We start from the raw sequence: 14,243 nt of genomic DNA, 5'->3' as shown, positions 1-14,243 counted from the left end.
TTTTGTTTGCAATTTTTTATTATAGTATCAAAACAACACTTAAAAGTACTGATAAATAAAAAAAACGATTGTTTTCTACAAATATGGTGGCTTTTTCGTGAACGAGCGCATGTGCAAACGACTTGATGACGTAAAAAAAACGATGGATAGGGTGTTCTTAACTGTGTACACTGTATTTTATGTTTTGATATACCCCAAATTAAGTTTTAGATTTATGATTTTTCCCTTTTTCCGTAAGTCCCAAATTGTTAGACAATAAAAGATACTCTGCGGCTTACAATCTGAAGCCGTTGTTCCCTTTATGCATTTATATAAACTGTGCTAAAATATTCTATAAAATTGTGTAGCTCTAACGTTTCTCCTATAGCCCATAATTCTACAGGGAATGCTGATTGGTTGTTTTGTGTGACTGACTCTATTCATCTCCACAGAAATTCCCATTATGAAATATTGGAGTTTCCGACCTCGGGAATCAAAATAGTTTTGCCTGAGAAAATTTATTGTTCATTAAATGAAAACCTTTATGGGTAAAATTGAATGATCTTAGTTTTATTTGCAAAGTGGAATCATTTTAAGAAGAAAGAAGGTTGTCTGCTCGCTGTCAAAATTGATAAATACAATAAAAGAGGAGACAAGTCTTAATTCTTTTTGCTGCGCAGTATATTTACTTACTATTCTCGCTATCACTTTTCATCTCACAGCAATTAGTCTATGGATGCATGGATCTATCTTGTTTACCCCACAGAGAGGCTCGCCATGGAAGAAGCAGAAAGACTATCTAGGGAGGCTGCTGAGAAGGAAGCGGCTGCTCTGGCAGCAGCTGAAGCAGGCGAAGGGGAAACAACTGAAACTGCTGGTCAGCGCATGTCTCATTTATTTACTGATTCATGAATTGTCTAGCTATCTTTTTGTTGAGCATTCAGAGTTTTGCTTGAGGAACTATAAGGAGGAATTCTATACTACTTTTTACATCCACCCTAATATGATGGATGTATAAATGTGCGTCTTTTTATGGACCAAAGGCTAGGAATTGAAAATCTTGTTGAGAGCATGAGAATTTGGTAATGCTTTGATTCAAAATTGAAATAAGCCCTTGGTTCTAATACAGATGATTAACTTGATTTGGTAAAATGTGTTTGATGTGCATACAATGCTTACATGATCACTGAGTTTTTTCTTCTATTCTCCTTGAAAGCCTGAGTCTGTTAAAGAATTTCAAGGATGGACAACCCCATATTGACACATGTATCTGAGCATTTGTTATTTTTCATGTTATCCGTATAGCAAACTACTTTAGTTTGATCATATACGCTGTTGTTTCATTTGGTAGGAGAAGAAAAAACTGAAGGAGAAACAGGTACGGCTGAAGATGGGGAGACAGAGGTGAAGACAGAAGAGGAAACAGAAAAAGAAACTGGGGAAGAAAAAGGAGACGAAGAGAAAGAAGAAAAAGAAGAGGAAGATGGAGAAAAAGTTACAGAAGGTAGTCTAAAATAAAAATTAAAGCTACAACATAAATAATAAATTTTTATTGTATATTATTAAAACTAGTGAGTTAAACCTGTATCGGAAATTAGTAATTGAAAATTTAGGTCTAGGGCTAGATTAGGAGAAAACAAGTTTTTAACTTTCAATAAAAGTTGAATCGGTACACTTATAGATCAGCTCTCCAGCTTTGTACAATAGCTGGCATATTACGCTTTGTGACTACCCAAAAAACTCTTGTTTCATAAAAAAATAATGTTTTAATTTTGTACAATCAAGCTCTAAAAAGAAAAAAGTTTTCACTTTGTACACCTATCAGCATGTGCAAGTGTGATGGTAGTATCTTTTTTACACGAGTAAAATTCATTTCTGTAGTTTCTGAATGCTAAGAGTTGATGCCGCATTCCATTCTATTTCAAATGTTTTGCTAATGTTGGCTTATCATTTTTATAACTATACATACCTATATGTACATGTACAATACATGTAATAATATATATAATATATATAATAATATATAATATAATAATATACCTATTGAATAAATCTTTTCTCATTTTTAGACAATGCATGCTACTCAACTTTAGCTAAGTTAATATGTACCAGATCATGAAATGAATTCAGAAATTCTCATAAGCAGTCATTGGTGTGCTTGACATGTGAAGTTCAACCCTCTAGAAAGTAGTTATTCTAAGGAACATTCTAGAAGTTTAGTAGTGCATTAGAATCAACTAGTAAATGAACTGTATAATGTGATTTACTATTATTCACCCCAACACTTACTCTCGAATGGCAGCGCTTGGGAAAAAGCAAGCATCATTGAAAAGCAGTTGTCTTATCTCTTTAATGCTTCTTATTGCTTTAATAGGGCGGAAGAAAGCTGTAACATTTCATGAGCCAAAGCTCAGCCCTCGTAAACTCAGAGGTCAAACAGGTTAAACTCAGAGCAGTGGTTCTACTGTTTCCTTTGCTTTACTTTGCTTTCGATGTTAAACTTATCAGCCATATTACATCTCTTTCTATCAGGGTCTCCCTTCTCTCTCATTTTAAATGTTGTCATTTTCTCCCATTGATATTTGATTTCATGAGAAGATTCTAGATCTAAAACAACGCGCTTTAATTTGAAACAACATTTCATTTAATCTCCCTAATGCTTATTTTTTACTTTTTAAGAAAGTTGTTTTCTTTTTATTGATTGGACAACTCTTAAATTACTTCATGCGTGTATTTGTTGCTTGAGCCTGCTATCTTCTACAAGGAGCAGACTAATATGTTCACTCGTGCATCTCTTATTGAGTATTCTATGAGCTGGACTGCATCTTACTCCTATTGTCTGTCCGCATCGTCTTGTCATTTACTCTGAGTTCGCACTCTGTAGTCATTCCTAGAGTTTCATGAGATAATTACTGACAGAATGCTGACAGTTATTTTCCGTTTTCTACTAAATTGATTTATTTAGCTATTTTATAATAGTATTGAAGTTTTGAGCAACTTTGTGCCATGAATTTATCCAATCAAAGTGCCTGGTCATGCTATTGTGCATTTTGATTGGAGATAAAAATGATCAGAGAGAATGCGTAAATAGATGATTATATAGATACCTTTTGATTCGACTATTTTTCCATCGTTACTGGGCTAAAGTTGTTTGTAAATTTTGGCTGATACTTGAACGAATCAATATTATTTTTCTTGGCTTCTGCTTCACTCAAATGTTCACATGGTTCCGTAGAACTATAGCCAATCAAATCTTTTACGTTAATAACATGCATCATATATTCATTCTATTTGATAGGAAAAACACCAAAGTCATCCTCCCCTACTCCTTTACCAGAGATAGAAGTCGATGCGAGCCATGAAGAGGTGAAAGCCATAGTTGATGCCGCTATTAAGCTGGCTGAGCAGCACCCAATTACTTTACCTGCAGAGGTAAGTCGGGGCCAGCAGACTGGTGTTGAGTGTCCAGAGCAGCAGACGAGAACTGCAGTTATTATACGGAACCGCTTATTACTCGGAACCGCTGTTATTACATTTTTAAAGTCTTCGTCTGACCAGATGATTCACCATTTATATTTGACACATAGATCTTTGGATTGCATTCACCCGAAATACATACTTATTGGTCGCTGTATCGTGTGTAACAAATCCACTTCGTGTTTGCTGAATCTCTCTAATGAGTCGACTTTGTAGGTGGTGGTCGATCTGATAGAAGCTGCGATTAAAGAACTCGAAGGAGAATTGTCGGTCAAGGATCCTGATGGACCACGGTATGAAGTTTATAGAGATCTTCTAAGCTTTCTCCATGTCTATGCAATGTGAATCCTTATCCGCTAGTCAAAATAATTAGACTAATGTTTGTATTTAATTTGATATGAAACTTAAAACATGAGATTTTATATAGGCCTATTTTTAAAAACTAAAACTCAAGTTATCATGCTCTTAGTCTAACCATAAACGCTCTGATATTTAAATCATTACTTTTGCAACTTGTGAGACTCTGGTATGTGAGATTGTGATGTGTGATGATAAAGCATATGATACTCTGGTATGTGAGATTGTGATGTGTGATGATGCTAAGGCATATGATACTCTGGTATGTGAGATTGTGATGTGTGATGATGCTAAAGCATATGATACTCTGGTATGTGAGATTGTGATATGTGATGCTAAGGCATATGATACTCTGATACATAAGATTGTGTGATGTGTGATGCTAAGGCATATGTTACTCTGGTATGTAAGATTATGATGTGTGATGCTAATGCATATGATACTCTGGTATGTGAGATTGCGATGTGTGATGCTAAGGCATATGATACTCGGGTATGTGAGATTGTGATAGGTGATGCTATGGCATATGATACTCTGGTATGTGAGATTGTGATAGGTGATGCTATGGCATATGATACTCTGGTACGTGAGATTGTGATAGGTGATGCTATGGCATATGATACTCTGGTATGTGAGATTGCGATGTGTGATGCTAAGGCATATGATACTCGGGTATGTGAGATTGTGATAGGTGATGCTATGGCATATGATACTCTGGTATGTGAGATTGTGATAGGTGATGCTATGGCATATGATACTCTGGTACGTGAGATTGTGATAGGTGATGCTATGGCATATGATACTCTGGTATGTGAGATTGTGATAGGTGATGCTAGGGCATATGATACTCTGGTACGTGAGATTGTGATACGTGATGCTAATGCATATGATACTCTGGTATGTGAGATTGCGATGTGTGATGCTAAGGCATATGATACTCGGGTATGTGAGATTGCGATGTGTGATGCTAAGGCATATGATACTCGGGTATGTGAGATTGTGATAGGTGATGCTATGGCATATGATACTCTGGTACGTGAGATTGTGATATGTGATGCTAGGGCGTGTAGTGCTATGGTATAGCACTAATTTTAATAGTGGCAATAATGATAATTGCGATACTTTTGAGGATAATAGGAAGAATCCATTTTCATGTAAATGAAACCTTGAATAGGCTGATTGACTAAGAACTCTCATTCCTACAAAAAGTTGCATTTTATTTTTTTACTCTGTAAGGAACATAGCATTTTATGAATTAGTAAGACACACACCTGTGTCCTAGTGGAGAACTAGTGTTTCAACTATCTTAAAACTTTGATGACTCACCCATCATATACGACAACTAGAATGTTTGTTGGCTAACTACTCTTAAGGAGTAAACTGACAAATGAAGTTGTTTTCTCTTGCATCAAGGAATCCTGAACACGCTAAATTTTACAAGGGTGGAATGACAAAAGCGTAAGACAACTTCTTCCTTCGCTTATGCATTTCTGTTTTTAAGAGGAACATTAGTAATTTTATTCTACCTTCATTGGTTAAATATAGTTCTTGATCTTCAAAACAGAAATGCTTTAGTTCAACCTGCGAGTTCATTATTATTATTATTATTTAGTATTCACTATTCACTTACTTTTGCTCCACCTGTTTCTATTTTCTTTCTAGTCCTTCTTCACTTGAAATCCTTTTTTACGTGATTTTACATTTTTTTTTGGTTAGGACTGTCTTTGACTCAGTAGATTTTTTTGTTCATTGAATGTTCTGGCTGCTCTTATGAAAGGTCTCCCTTACCAAAAACACAAAAGAAAAAACACAGTTTGTTCTCAGACTATCCTACTAACAACTTAGTATTGATGCTCAATTTGATAGTGTTGCCTTTGCACAGGTTTGGTGGTTGGATTTTGGACAACTTTCCACAGACGCGGGAGCAGTGGGCTATGATGGGGGAGAAAAATCTTCTTCCCGATGATGTTGTTTTTTTGAAAGACAACTCCGAAGGAGGTTTGGCTTAACAATAAGCTTTCTTGTTTCAAATTGAAAATATGTGAATCTAGTTGGATAAATTACTACTGGTTTGTTCAATGATCAACTCCTTGTGACTTATTGATAGTTTTTCGACACTTTGAAAAATGATCTTTACAAAAAAAGATTTACCCACAGTATAAACTGCAAACAAAACCTTTGGGAACCAGGTGCGCATCAAACTCTAGCGACTCGATGTAAAACAGGATTTGAGATAAGCAAACAGAAAGTTTCAAAAGCCGCTCATGAATTTAGGTTCCCAGTTTTAGTAGAGCTGAAAAACTCGGGTAGAGAAACAAGTATCTTTCCCAAAAAACTGGCATCCGGTAACAAGAGGTTATCAGTGCTCCTTTATTTAGATGTTATTATAACTCATCTGGCTGACTAGAGGTCTTGTAGAAACAGTTCCCTCCTTTTTGCAACAATCTTATTTGTGCTCATGCATATAATTGGTGTTTCTCACAGCGGTTCATATCGATTGATTTACAGGAATAAAGTTACTCAAGAAATGGTATAGTCTGAACAAAGAGACAGTAGACAAACAGGTTGCTGAGCGGCTGGCTAAAGAAGCGGAGGCTAAAAGACTGCAACAAGAGGAGCTCAGGTACTATTCCTTGCAAATTCCTTACAACTTCTATAAAAATATTTAGTTGTTCCCATCTTACTATTGTTATTGTTATTCTAAAATACTCGTATTTCATGTTTCTGTTTAATTGTCTATAGATCATAATTTCAACTTGGCTGCTTAAATTACTCTCAAACTATTGTTTATGATGGATTTATGACAAAGTGACAAAAATGATGCAGTCAAAGCTCAGCAAATACTTAACTGCAGACATTGAAGAAATTTTTAAAGATATGACCTATGAACTTACTTGAAGCATTGCAGTTTCGTAAGTTAATGTGAAGAGACAGAAAAGACAGAAGATCAAAACACCGAGTAGTAAAAGTATGATAAATTAGTTTAAACTTTACTTTGTATGAGTTGGTGTTTGATAATCTGCTTAGTTCTTTTACAATGTCAAACCTATGCATCCCTTGACCTACATTTACACTTGCCTTGACCTACATTTACAGATGCCTTGACCTACATTTACACATCTCTTGACCTAAATTCGCACATCTCTTGACCTACATTTACATATCCGTTGACCTAAACTTGCACATCTCTTGACCTACATTTACACATCCGTTGACCTAAACTTGCACATCTCTTGACCTACATTTACACATCTCTTGACCTAAACTTGCACATCTCTTGACCTACATTTACACATCTCTTGACCTAAACTTGCACATCTCTTGACCTAAATTTACACATCAATTGACCTAAACTAACACATCTCTTGACCTACACTTACACATCTCTTGGCCTACACATTTATTTGTGGGTCTCTATGGTAAATTTACTATAACCCTTGTTTCTTGTTTTTATAGATGGCTTCTTAGTAATCTACATTTTACTTATATTTTTACTTCTTTCTAAAATGCACTTGTTTTATTATGTGTAATTATCTGTTGCGGTTATCGAAGAGATCATTGGTAATTAGGGAGATGAAGCCAGTTTAATAAATTGCTATTTATTCTTATGGAAATATTTGGTCCAACATAAGACAGCTTTAAAATTGTACATGAATTTTTAACCGTATTTTATGGACTCAAAAGCATGTACAGAATTGATGAAATCACACATTTCCCAAAAGCCTAAAATTCATTATTTAACCTTTCAGTTGATTACTTGATAGAGGTTGTCCATTTGTTGAATGCCCTTTGAATAGCTCTTATTGACTGGTTGTGCTGGAGAGAGGGCAGTTGTAATTTGTGTCTATCGCTTTGTACATTTGTTGATCTGACTTACAGAAAGTGGACGAGTTCCATTGCCATGGGCAGTTACAGCGCAGCTGGGTAATGCGGTTCACTTTCTGAGATATGATATTGTTTATACTCAAAAGTGATATATTTCATTGCACAAATATTATGATTTTTTATGATTATTGCGCATACTTCTAAACTGGTGATTGCTTGAGATTCTGCACATAGTTTATACGAAAGAAAGATGGAGCAATTGGTTTCGCATTTGAAAGTCGGGGTTGAGCTTTTGAGAGTGTCTGCTTCTCTGCTTGTCTCACCTAGAAAACATAGCTTGTGAACTATTAGAATTAGGGGTAAATAGCAGGGGCTCTTTTATAAGCGACATGTACTTGTTGTTACATGTCATAGTTGTAAACAATAAGCTAACTTACTTCAGTTAAAAGTAGACCTTCAGATTGGGAACTATTGAAAATGAAGGTAGGGCAATGACCTTGACAATCGTGATCAACCAGCCTAAATCCAATGTGCATCGTTTCAGTTGAGTGTTCAGTTTGAACTGCATTAGACATAGAGGTAATCTAGCCTGAGATCTGAATGGCATAGCTGAAGGGTACATATTTGAATCATATTTCATTAAAGGTTGACTTGCAAGAAACTTCACATTACAGTTATTTGGTATCAAAAGATTCATTATGTCTTACTCTGCTGTGTTGTATGTGCAAAATATGTGGAAATGTGATTACAAGCTCTTAAAAGCTCAAAAACGAAAAGTTAATCGCAGCCATCACAAAAACGCCGTAGATTGGAATTCCTTTTCAAAATGGCTCAAATGGGACGTAACTGAACACGATGGCTTCTGTTTACACTTTCATGCAACCTCATTCGTCAAAATATTTTCACAAATATACTTCACGCATTCAATAAAACCATGTCTACTGCCTTTACGCGTCTGTTTCATCATCATTGTAATGCTGCCACTTTGAGCACTGATATCTCAAAACCTACCGTAAAAATTCGTTTAATCTTTTAATCTTAGCTTGAAGGAGTGCATATCATCCTCTGATAAACATAAAAAGCCTGTTGGTCCCCTGTAATTGTTGAAAAATGTTGCAGAAATTATTTGCGCTGTTTGACTGGAAGTATGGGTCACATGATCAGATTACAACTAGATGATTAGACCAAGCCGAAACAAAACTGTAACGTAGTGAGCATCTATATTTGACACAGGCTTTTCGGTAGTACCCGAAGTGTTTGTTATAAACTAGTGCTACGAGATGTATTATATTGAGCCTTTAATTGGCCTTCAATTTCATGTGATCAAAAACATTAACCACAATGTTTGAGTACATCGTCGAAATAAAGAGATTCCAATCTACGGCGTTTTCATGATGGCTGTGATTAACTGTTCGTTTTTGAGCTTTTAAGAGCTTGTAATCGCATTTCCACGTTTTACATCTACAACACAGCAGAGTAACACATGGTGAATCTTTTGATAACAAATAACTGTAATGTGAATTTTGTTGCAAATCAACCTTTAAAAGAACCCTAAATTCTTTTGGTAAGGTGTCAAATGTATATAAAATATTGCTGGACTTATATGCACAGTGTTAAATGTTTATACAAATATCGAGCTAAAATATAAAAAGAGGCCTAAATTTATGTGAAAACAGCCCTAACTTAGCATAATAACTGTTTTATATGTATATGAGACCTTGTAGCTTGTACCAGAGCTTGTACACATAGGACACATATACCTATGGTTGATGTTTAGTTGTTGACCTATCGAGTTTTGTATATTTGGATATAACTATATTTTGTCCCTGCATTACTTGTACAAAAGTTGATAAATTATGCAAATTGTATTAGCGGTTGTAATATTTTCGATTTTAATAGCAGCTCATAGTCTAATAATAATATATACTATATTTTAAATTTTCATAGTTACACTGAAAGAGCTATTGCTATCATCTGACATCTCTCAGCTGAGACAGACAACAGCGGCTACAACAGAGACCAACAAATAATGATACTAATATGTGCAACAGTAGTAGTGACAGCTGAGAGTGTTAACAAGCACATTCTATTTTATGGCAGACGACGAGAAGAAGAAGAAAAGAGACAGGCGGAGGAAGAGGAAAAGAAACGTAAGGCGGATGAGAGGAACCGACGAATTGAAGCTGGAGAAGATCCTGTTGAAGTTGATAGAGAGATCTACGGCATCATTCCTGAGAGCGAGTTAGTAGCTCAAGCCGAGGGTGATGAGGCTGCTGCTACGGCTACAGGTATATCAGCAGCGCTATTGGCAGCGCTATTGGCAGCGCTATTGGCAGCGATTGAGTATTGTGTTTACTGTTTGCTGTGCTTGTGTGCGTTTCTTGGTGAATATCGTTCTTTCTTGTGTTGTGTCCATCACTTGTCCTGTTTATATGTTGTGCCCATCACTTGCCCTGTTTATATGTTGTGTTGCTTGCATTTCCAATTCTTGTCCTATAGAATCTGCGATAGAAGGTGTTACACCATTAGGGCCGAGTGATACCGAGGGTGGCTTCACCACCCCCGCAGTAGAAGATAGCGCTGTGACAGGCGATGAAACGGAAGGCGAAACAAAAGCCTCTTCAACTGCTGCAGCAGAGGAAACTGATGCAGAAGGTTCATATTCTCAGCCGTCTTCTCATGTCTGAGAAATTTACTTGTTCGTCTTTTATAGTTCAAAAACACATTCAGCGTTTTTCACAATATTTTGATTGGTTTCTAGTAAATATATTTTTGCTATAAAGATTTGAAAAATGTTCAACATAAAGAGATTAATTTGAAAATCTTCCAGTTTCCATCAAGACTTTGACCCTACACTTTTGTAGAAAATTATCAGGTGTTGCATTTGTGCCCTTTTTCACAAACCTGTTCCTGTTGTATACAACCTATAACTTCAATTATTCCTGTGCCAATGAGTTTAAAAAATCCCTTCTTAAGCTTGTCAGCACCCTCAACACTCCCTGAATCTATCCGCGTGTATTTCAACCGGTTTTTCTTTTTCAAAGTTTTGCTTGCTAAATTCTGTTTTCACTTTTCATTGGTAGTTTACCTGTTTTGTAATGTATTGACCTTTCCTTGTTCATCATGCTAAGTTACGAACTGTTATCTACTTGTCATATTGAGATACATAAGAAAGTGACAGGTTGTACTCAATAACATCGCTATATATTCCACTAATTACATGACTAGCAAAAGTTAGAGATTCAATAGTCCGTAATATTTTAATCGCCGTATCACGCAGCATTGGCAGGTCATGCTTTAAACTACAGCAAACAAACAATAACTTTAACAAATTGATTATGGCATCTTCAGAATTGTATTATCATGGTTATTATCATGCTGCTTGACCTTGCTGTCACATCACTTGACCTTGCTGTCATATCACTTGACCTTGCTGTCACATCACTTGACCTTGCTGTCATATCACTTGACCTTGCTGTCATATTACTTGACCGTGCTGTCATATTACTTGACCGTGCTGTCATATCACTTGACCGTGCTGTCATATCACTTGACCGTGCTGTCATATCACTTGACCTTGCTGTCATATCACTTGACCGTGCTGTCATATCACTTGACCTTGCTGTCATATCACTTGACCTTGCTGTCATATCACTTGACCATGCTGTAATATCACTGGACCTTGCTGTCATATCACTTGACCGTACTGTCATATTACTTGACCGTGCTGTCATATTACTTGACCGTGCTGTCATATTACTTGACCATGCTGTCATATTACTTGACCATGCGGTCATATCACTTGACCTTGCTGTCATATTACTTGATCATGCTGTCATATCACTGGACCTTGCTGCCATATCACTTGACCGTGCTGTCATATTACTTGACCGTGCTGTCATATCACTTGACTGTGCTGTAATATCAGTGGACCTTGCTGTCATATCACTTGACCTTGCTGTCATATCACTTGACCGTACTGTCATATTACTTGACCGTGCTGTCATATTACTTGACCGTGCTGTCATATCACTTGACCGTACTGTCATATTACTTGACCGTGCTGTCATATCACTTGACCATGCTGTCGTATCACTTGACCGTGCTGCCATATCACTCATATTAATTTGTGACTGCTTATAGCTGAGAAAAGAGAAGAAACATCTGCTGAGGCAAGTGCCAGTGGTAATGAGGTGTCTGAGATGCTCAGCCCGCCCGCAGTCACTGAAGGAGAAGACCAAACTGAACCCGCTGCCACAGTTAGTGATACTCCCCAAACCGAAGCTGCTAGTGAAATGGCGACTGCCACACCAGCTGTCGTAGATGTAAGTTCCTTCACACAAGTAGTATAACAATATAACAAGCATTATTATCATCTCCCATATCATGAGTATAGTTCTAGTGTTACTGGCTGCCAGTTTAGTAACACTATCAACTACATAACTTGTCACTCTAACAACAGTTAAAGTGACAAGTTATGACAAGTGACAAGTGAGGCTGTGTAGTTGATAAGTTAATAGAGTTAGATCAAAAATAAGAATGACTTTATTTTTATTCAGTTTGTGAACAAGTGGTCAATATATCCTAAGATTTTGTAATGCACATAACGTTTAGTAACTGAACTGTTCATTTTTTACAATATAATAAACTTTAGCTCGTGAATTTGTGAATACATTAAAACTACTGTAAGACCTAGCGGTACCCGTGCATACACACTAATTAGTAGAGCTGGTAAAAGTCGGCTCTGTTTTGTCTTCTTACGCTGCAGTAGTGAGTTGTTCATTTCTAAAACGTAGAATAGTGAATAGTGATTGATTGTGGATTTACTACTTTTGAAGTTATCTGCTCGCTACATTGCTAGAAGCAATCAAAACACTTGCTGATACTCCAGCAATAACCTTAAATTGAGTTGATAACTACATAGCTTTCCCATGCAGACAACTGACGTTATACTACTATTATAACTAAAGCTTAAGTCATTTAAATTCTTATTTCTTATTAATCACCCGATCTTGCTGTCATATAACTTGACTTTGCTGTCATATAACTTGACTTTGCTGTCATATCACTTAGCTTATTTTCATTTCATTCTGCTACCTATTACATCTACAAAGCTTGTGCAAGAACTTGTTGATATATTTGGCTGTACTTTTCATGGTATTTAAGAGATATTTGTAGATATCCTGCATAAAATATGCCCAGAATATTTGCATTTATATTTCCACAAAGATGACAAGCACCGTTTTCTATTTCATGCCACCAACATACTACATCCACCATCGTATGTTGCTGTTTATGAACTTTCTGCTACTAAAACCTTCAATTCACTATCCTGACTCCTCAACAATACTATTAGATTATCAACTTTTAAAACATTTTTGTTCAACTCACTTAATAATTCCTAATTTCTTTCATTTCATTATTTTTGGCACGTAACGAAAAACATCACTTTGTTGAAAATGACCCCTACTGATGACTCCTACTGATGACTCCTACTGATGACCCCCTACTGATAAAAGTTGTACATACATATAGTTTACTTTTTGTGTTTTTGAAAGAAACGTAATTAAATATTACAACTCCTAGTGATGTTTCAGAGTGATTTACCTCCTGAGGGGCCTGAGCTAGAGGCAGCGAGGGAGAAAAGGAAAGAGTGGGACAGAGAATACCCCAACATAGAAGGAGTGTTCACCAGCTCAGGGGTTGTTGAGCCAATTCATGTTGACATAGACGATGCTGAGGTTGAGGGTGTGCTGAAACAAGCTGTAGAAAAGATTGAGAGTGAGTTGTTACTGTGAATCAGTTTCTACTACTTTCAATATATATAGATTTATTGCACAATGCACTAATGTTAGTGCATTGCACAATGCACTAATGTTAGTGCATTGTGCAATGCCAACGTATTGTGCTAGGACATTAATATATGTTGATGCATTTATCATTACCTTTATTATGTTAGATTTTGTTATTAAATGTAGACTGGTGATGATGCATTACTTTACTGATCTGAATTCTAAAGCACTACGAACTAATCATTGAGTTTAGTGCTCTGTGGAATAGAGTTACTCATTATATTCCGAGCATTACCCTTAGTGTACTGTTCAATGTATATTTTAATATTCAGATGCTTTAGGTAATATGTTGTCCTATATGCTGGGTTCAACATGCCTGAGGAATGCAATGAGTTTATTCATTACATTACCTTTTGCATTGGAAACCTTTTTGCAGACCAACAACCATACATTATAATGAAAATAATACATGGCGCTACAGATTGTGCTTTGAAGCAAGTGGGTCACTAAAAACAATGTACTGCATTATAAACAATGTGCTGAACTATGAAATAAGCATTGCATTATGAACTATGTACTGCATTATGAAATAGGTGTTGCACTATGAACTATTTATTGCATTATGAACTAAGCATTGCACACTAAGAACTATGTATTGCACTATGAACTCAGCATTGTACACTATGAACTATGGATTGTATTATAAGATAAGCATTGCAAATTATGAATTAATCATTGCCCGTTAAGAAATATGTATTGTTTTATGAATTAATCATTGCACGTTATGAACTATGTATTGCACTATGAAGTCAG

At 36.1% G+C, this 14,243-nt stretch overlaps 1 protein-coding gene across 1 annotated transcript in view; it reads left to right on the top strand.

Moving 5' to 3' along the window:
* The window catches only part of LOC137405414 (adenylate kinase 9-like), a 41,734-nt gene that overhangs the window by 8,089 nt on the left and 19,402 nt on the right, over positions 1-14,243 (top strand). Inside the window, exons 11-20 of the mRNA XM_068091664.1 lie at positions 746-856; positions 1,331-1,483; positions 3,278-3,411; positions 3,673-3,749; positions 5,696-5,811; positions 6,322-6,436; positions 9,739-9,926; positions 10,138-10,293; positions 11,782-11,963; positions 13,236-13,419. Of these exons, the coding sequence (XP_067947765.1) occupies positions 746-856; positions 1,331-1,483; positions 3,278-3,411; positions 3,673-3,749; positions 5,696-5,811; positions 6,322-6,436; positions 9,739-9,926; positions 10,138-10,293; positions 11,782-11,963; positions 13,236-13,419 (1,416 nt within the window). The remainder of the gene's footprint in view (positions 1-745; positions 857-1,330; positions 1,484-3,277; positions 3,412-3,672; positions 3,750-5,695; positions 5,812-6,321; positions 6,437-9,738; positions 9,927-10,137; positions 10,294-11,781; positions 11,964-13,235; positions 13,420-14,243) is intronic.

Source organism: Watersipora subatra, chromosome 9 (assembly GCF_963576615.1).
Source record: "Watersipora subatra chromosome 9, tzWatSuba1.1, whole genome shotgun sequence".
NCBI lineage: Eukaryota > Metazoa > Bryozoa > Gymnolaemata > Cheilostomatida > Watersiporidae > Watersipora > Watersipora subatra.
This window is presented reverse-complemented; position numbering and strand designations above follow the sequence as displayed.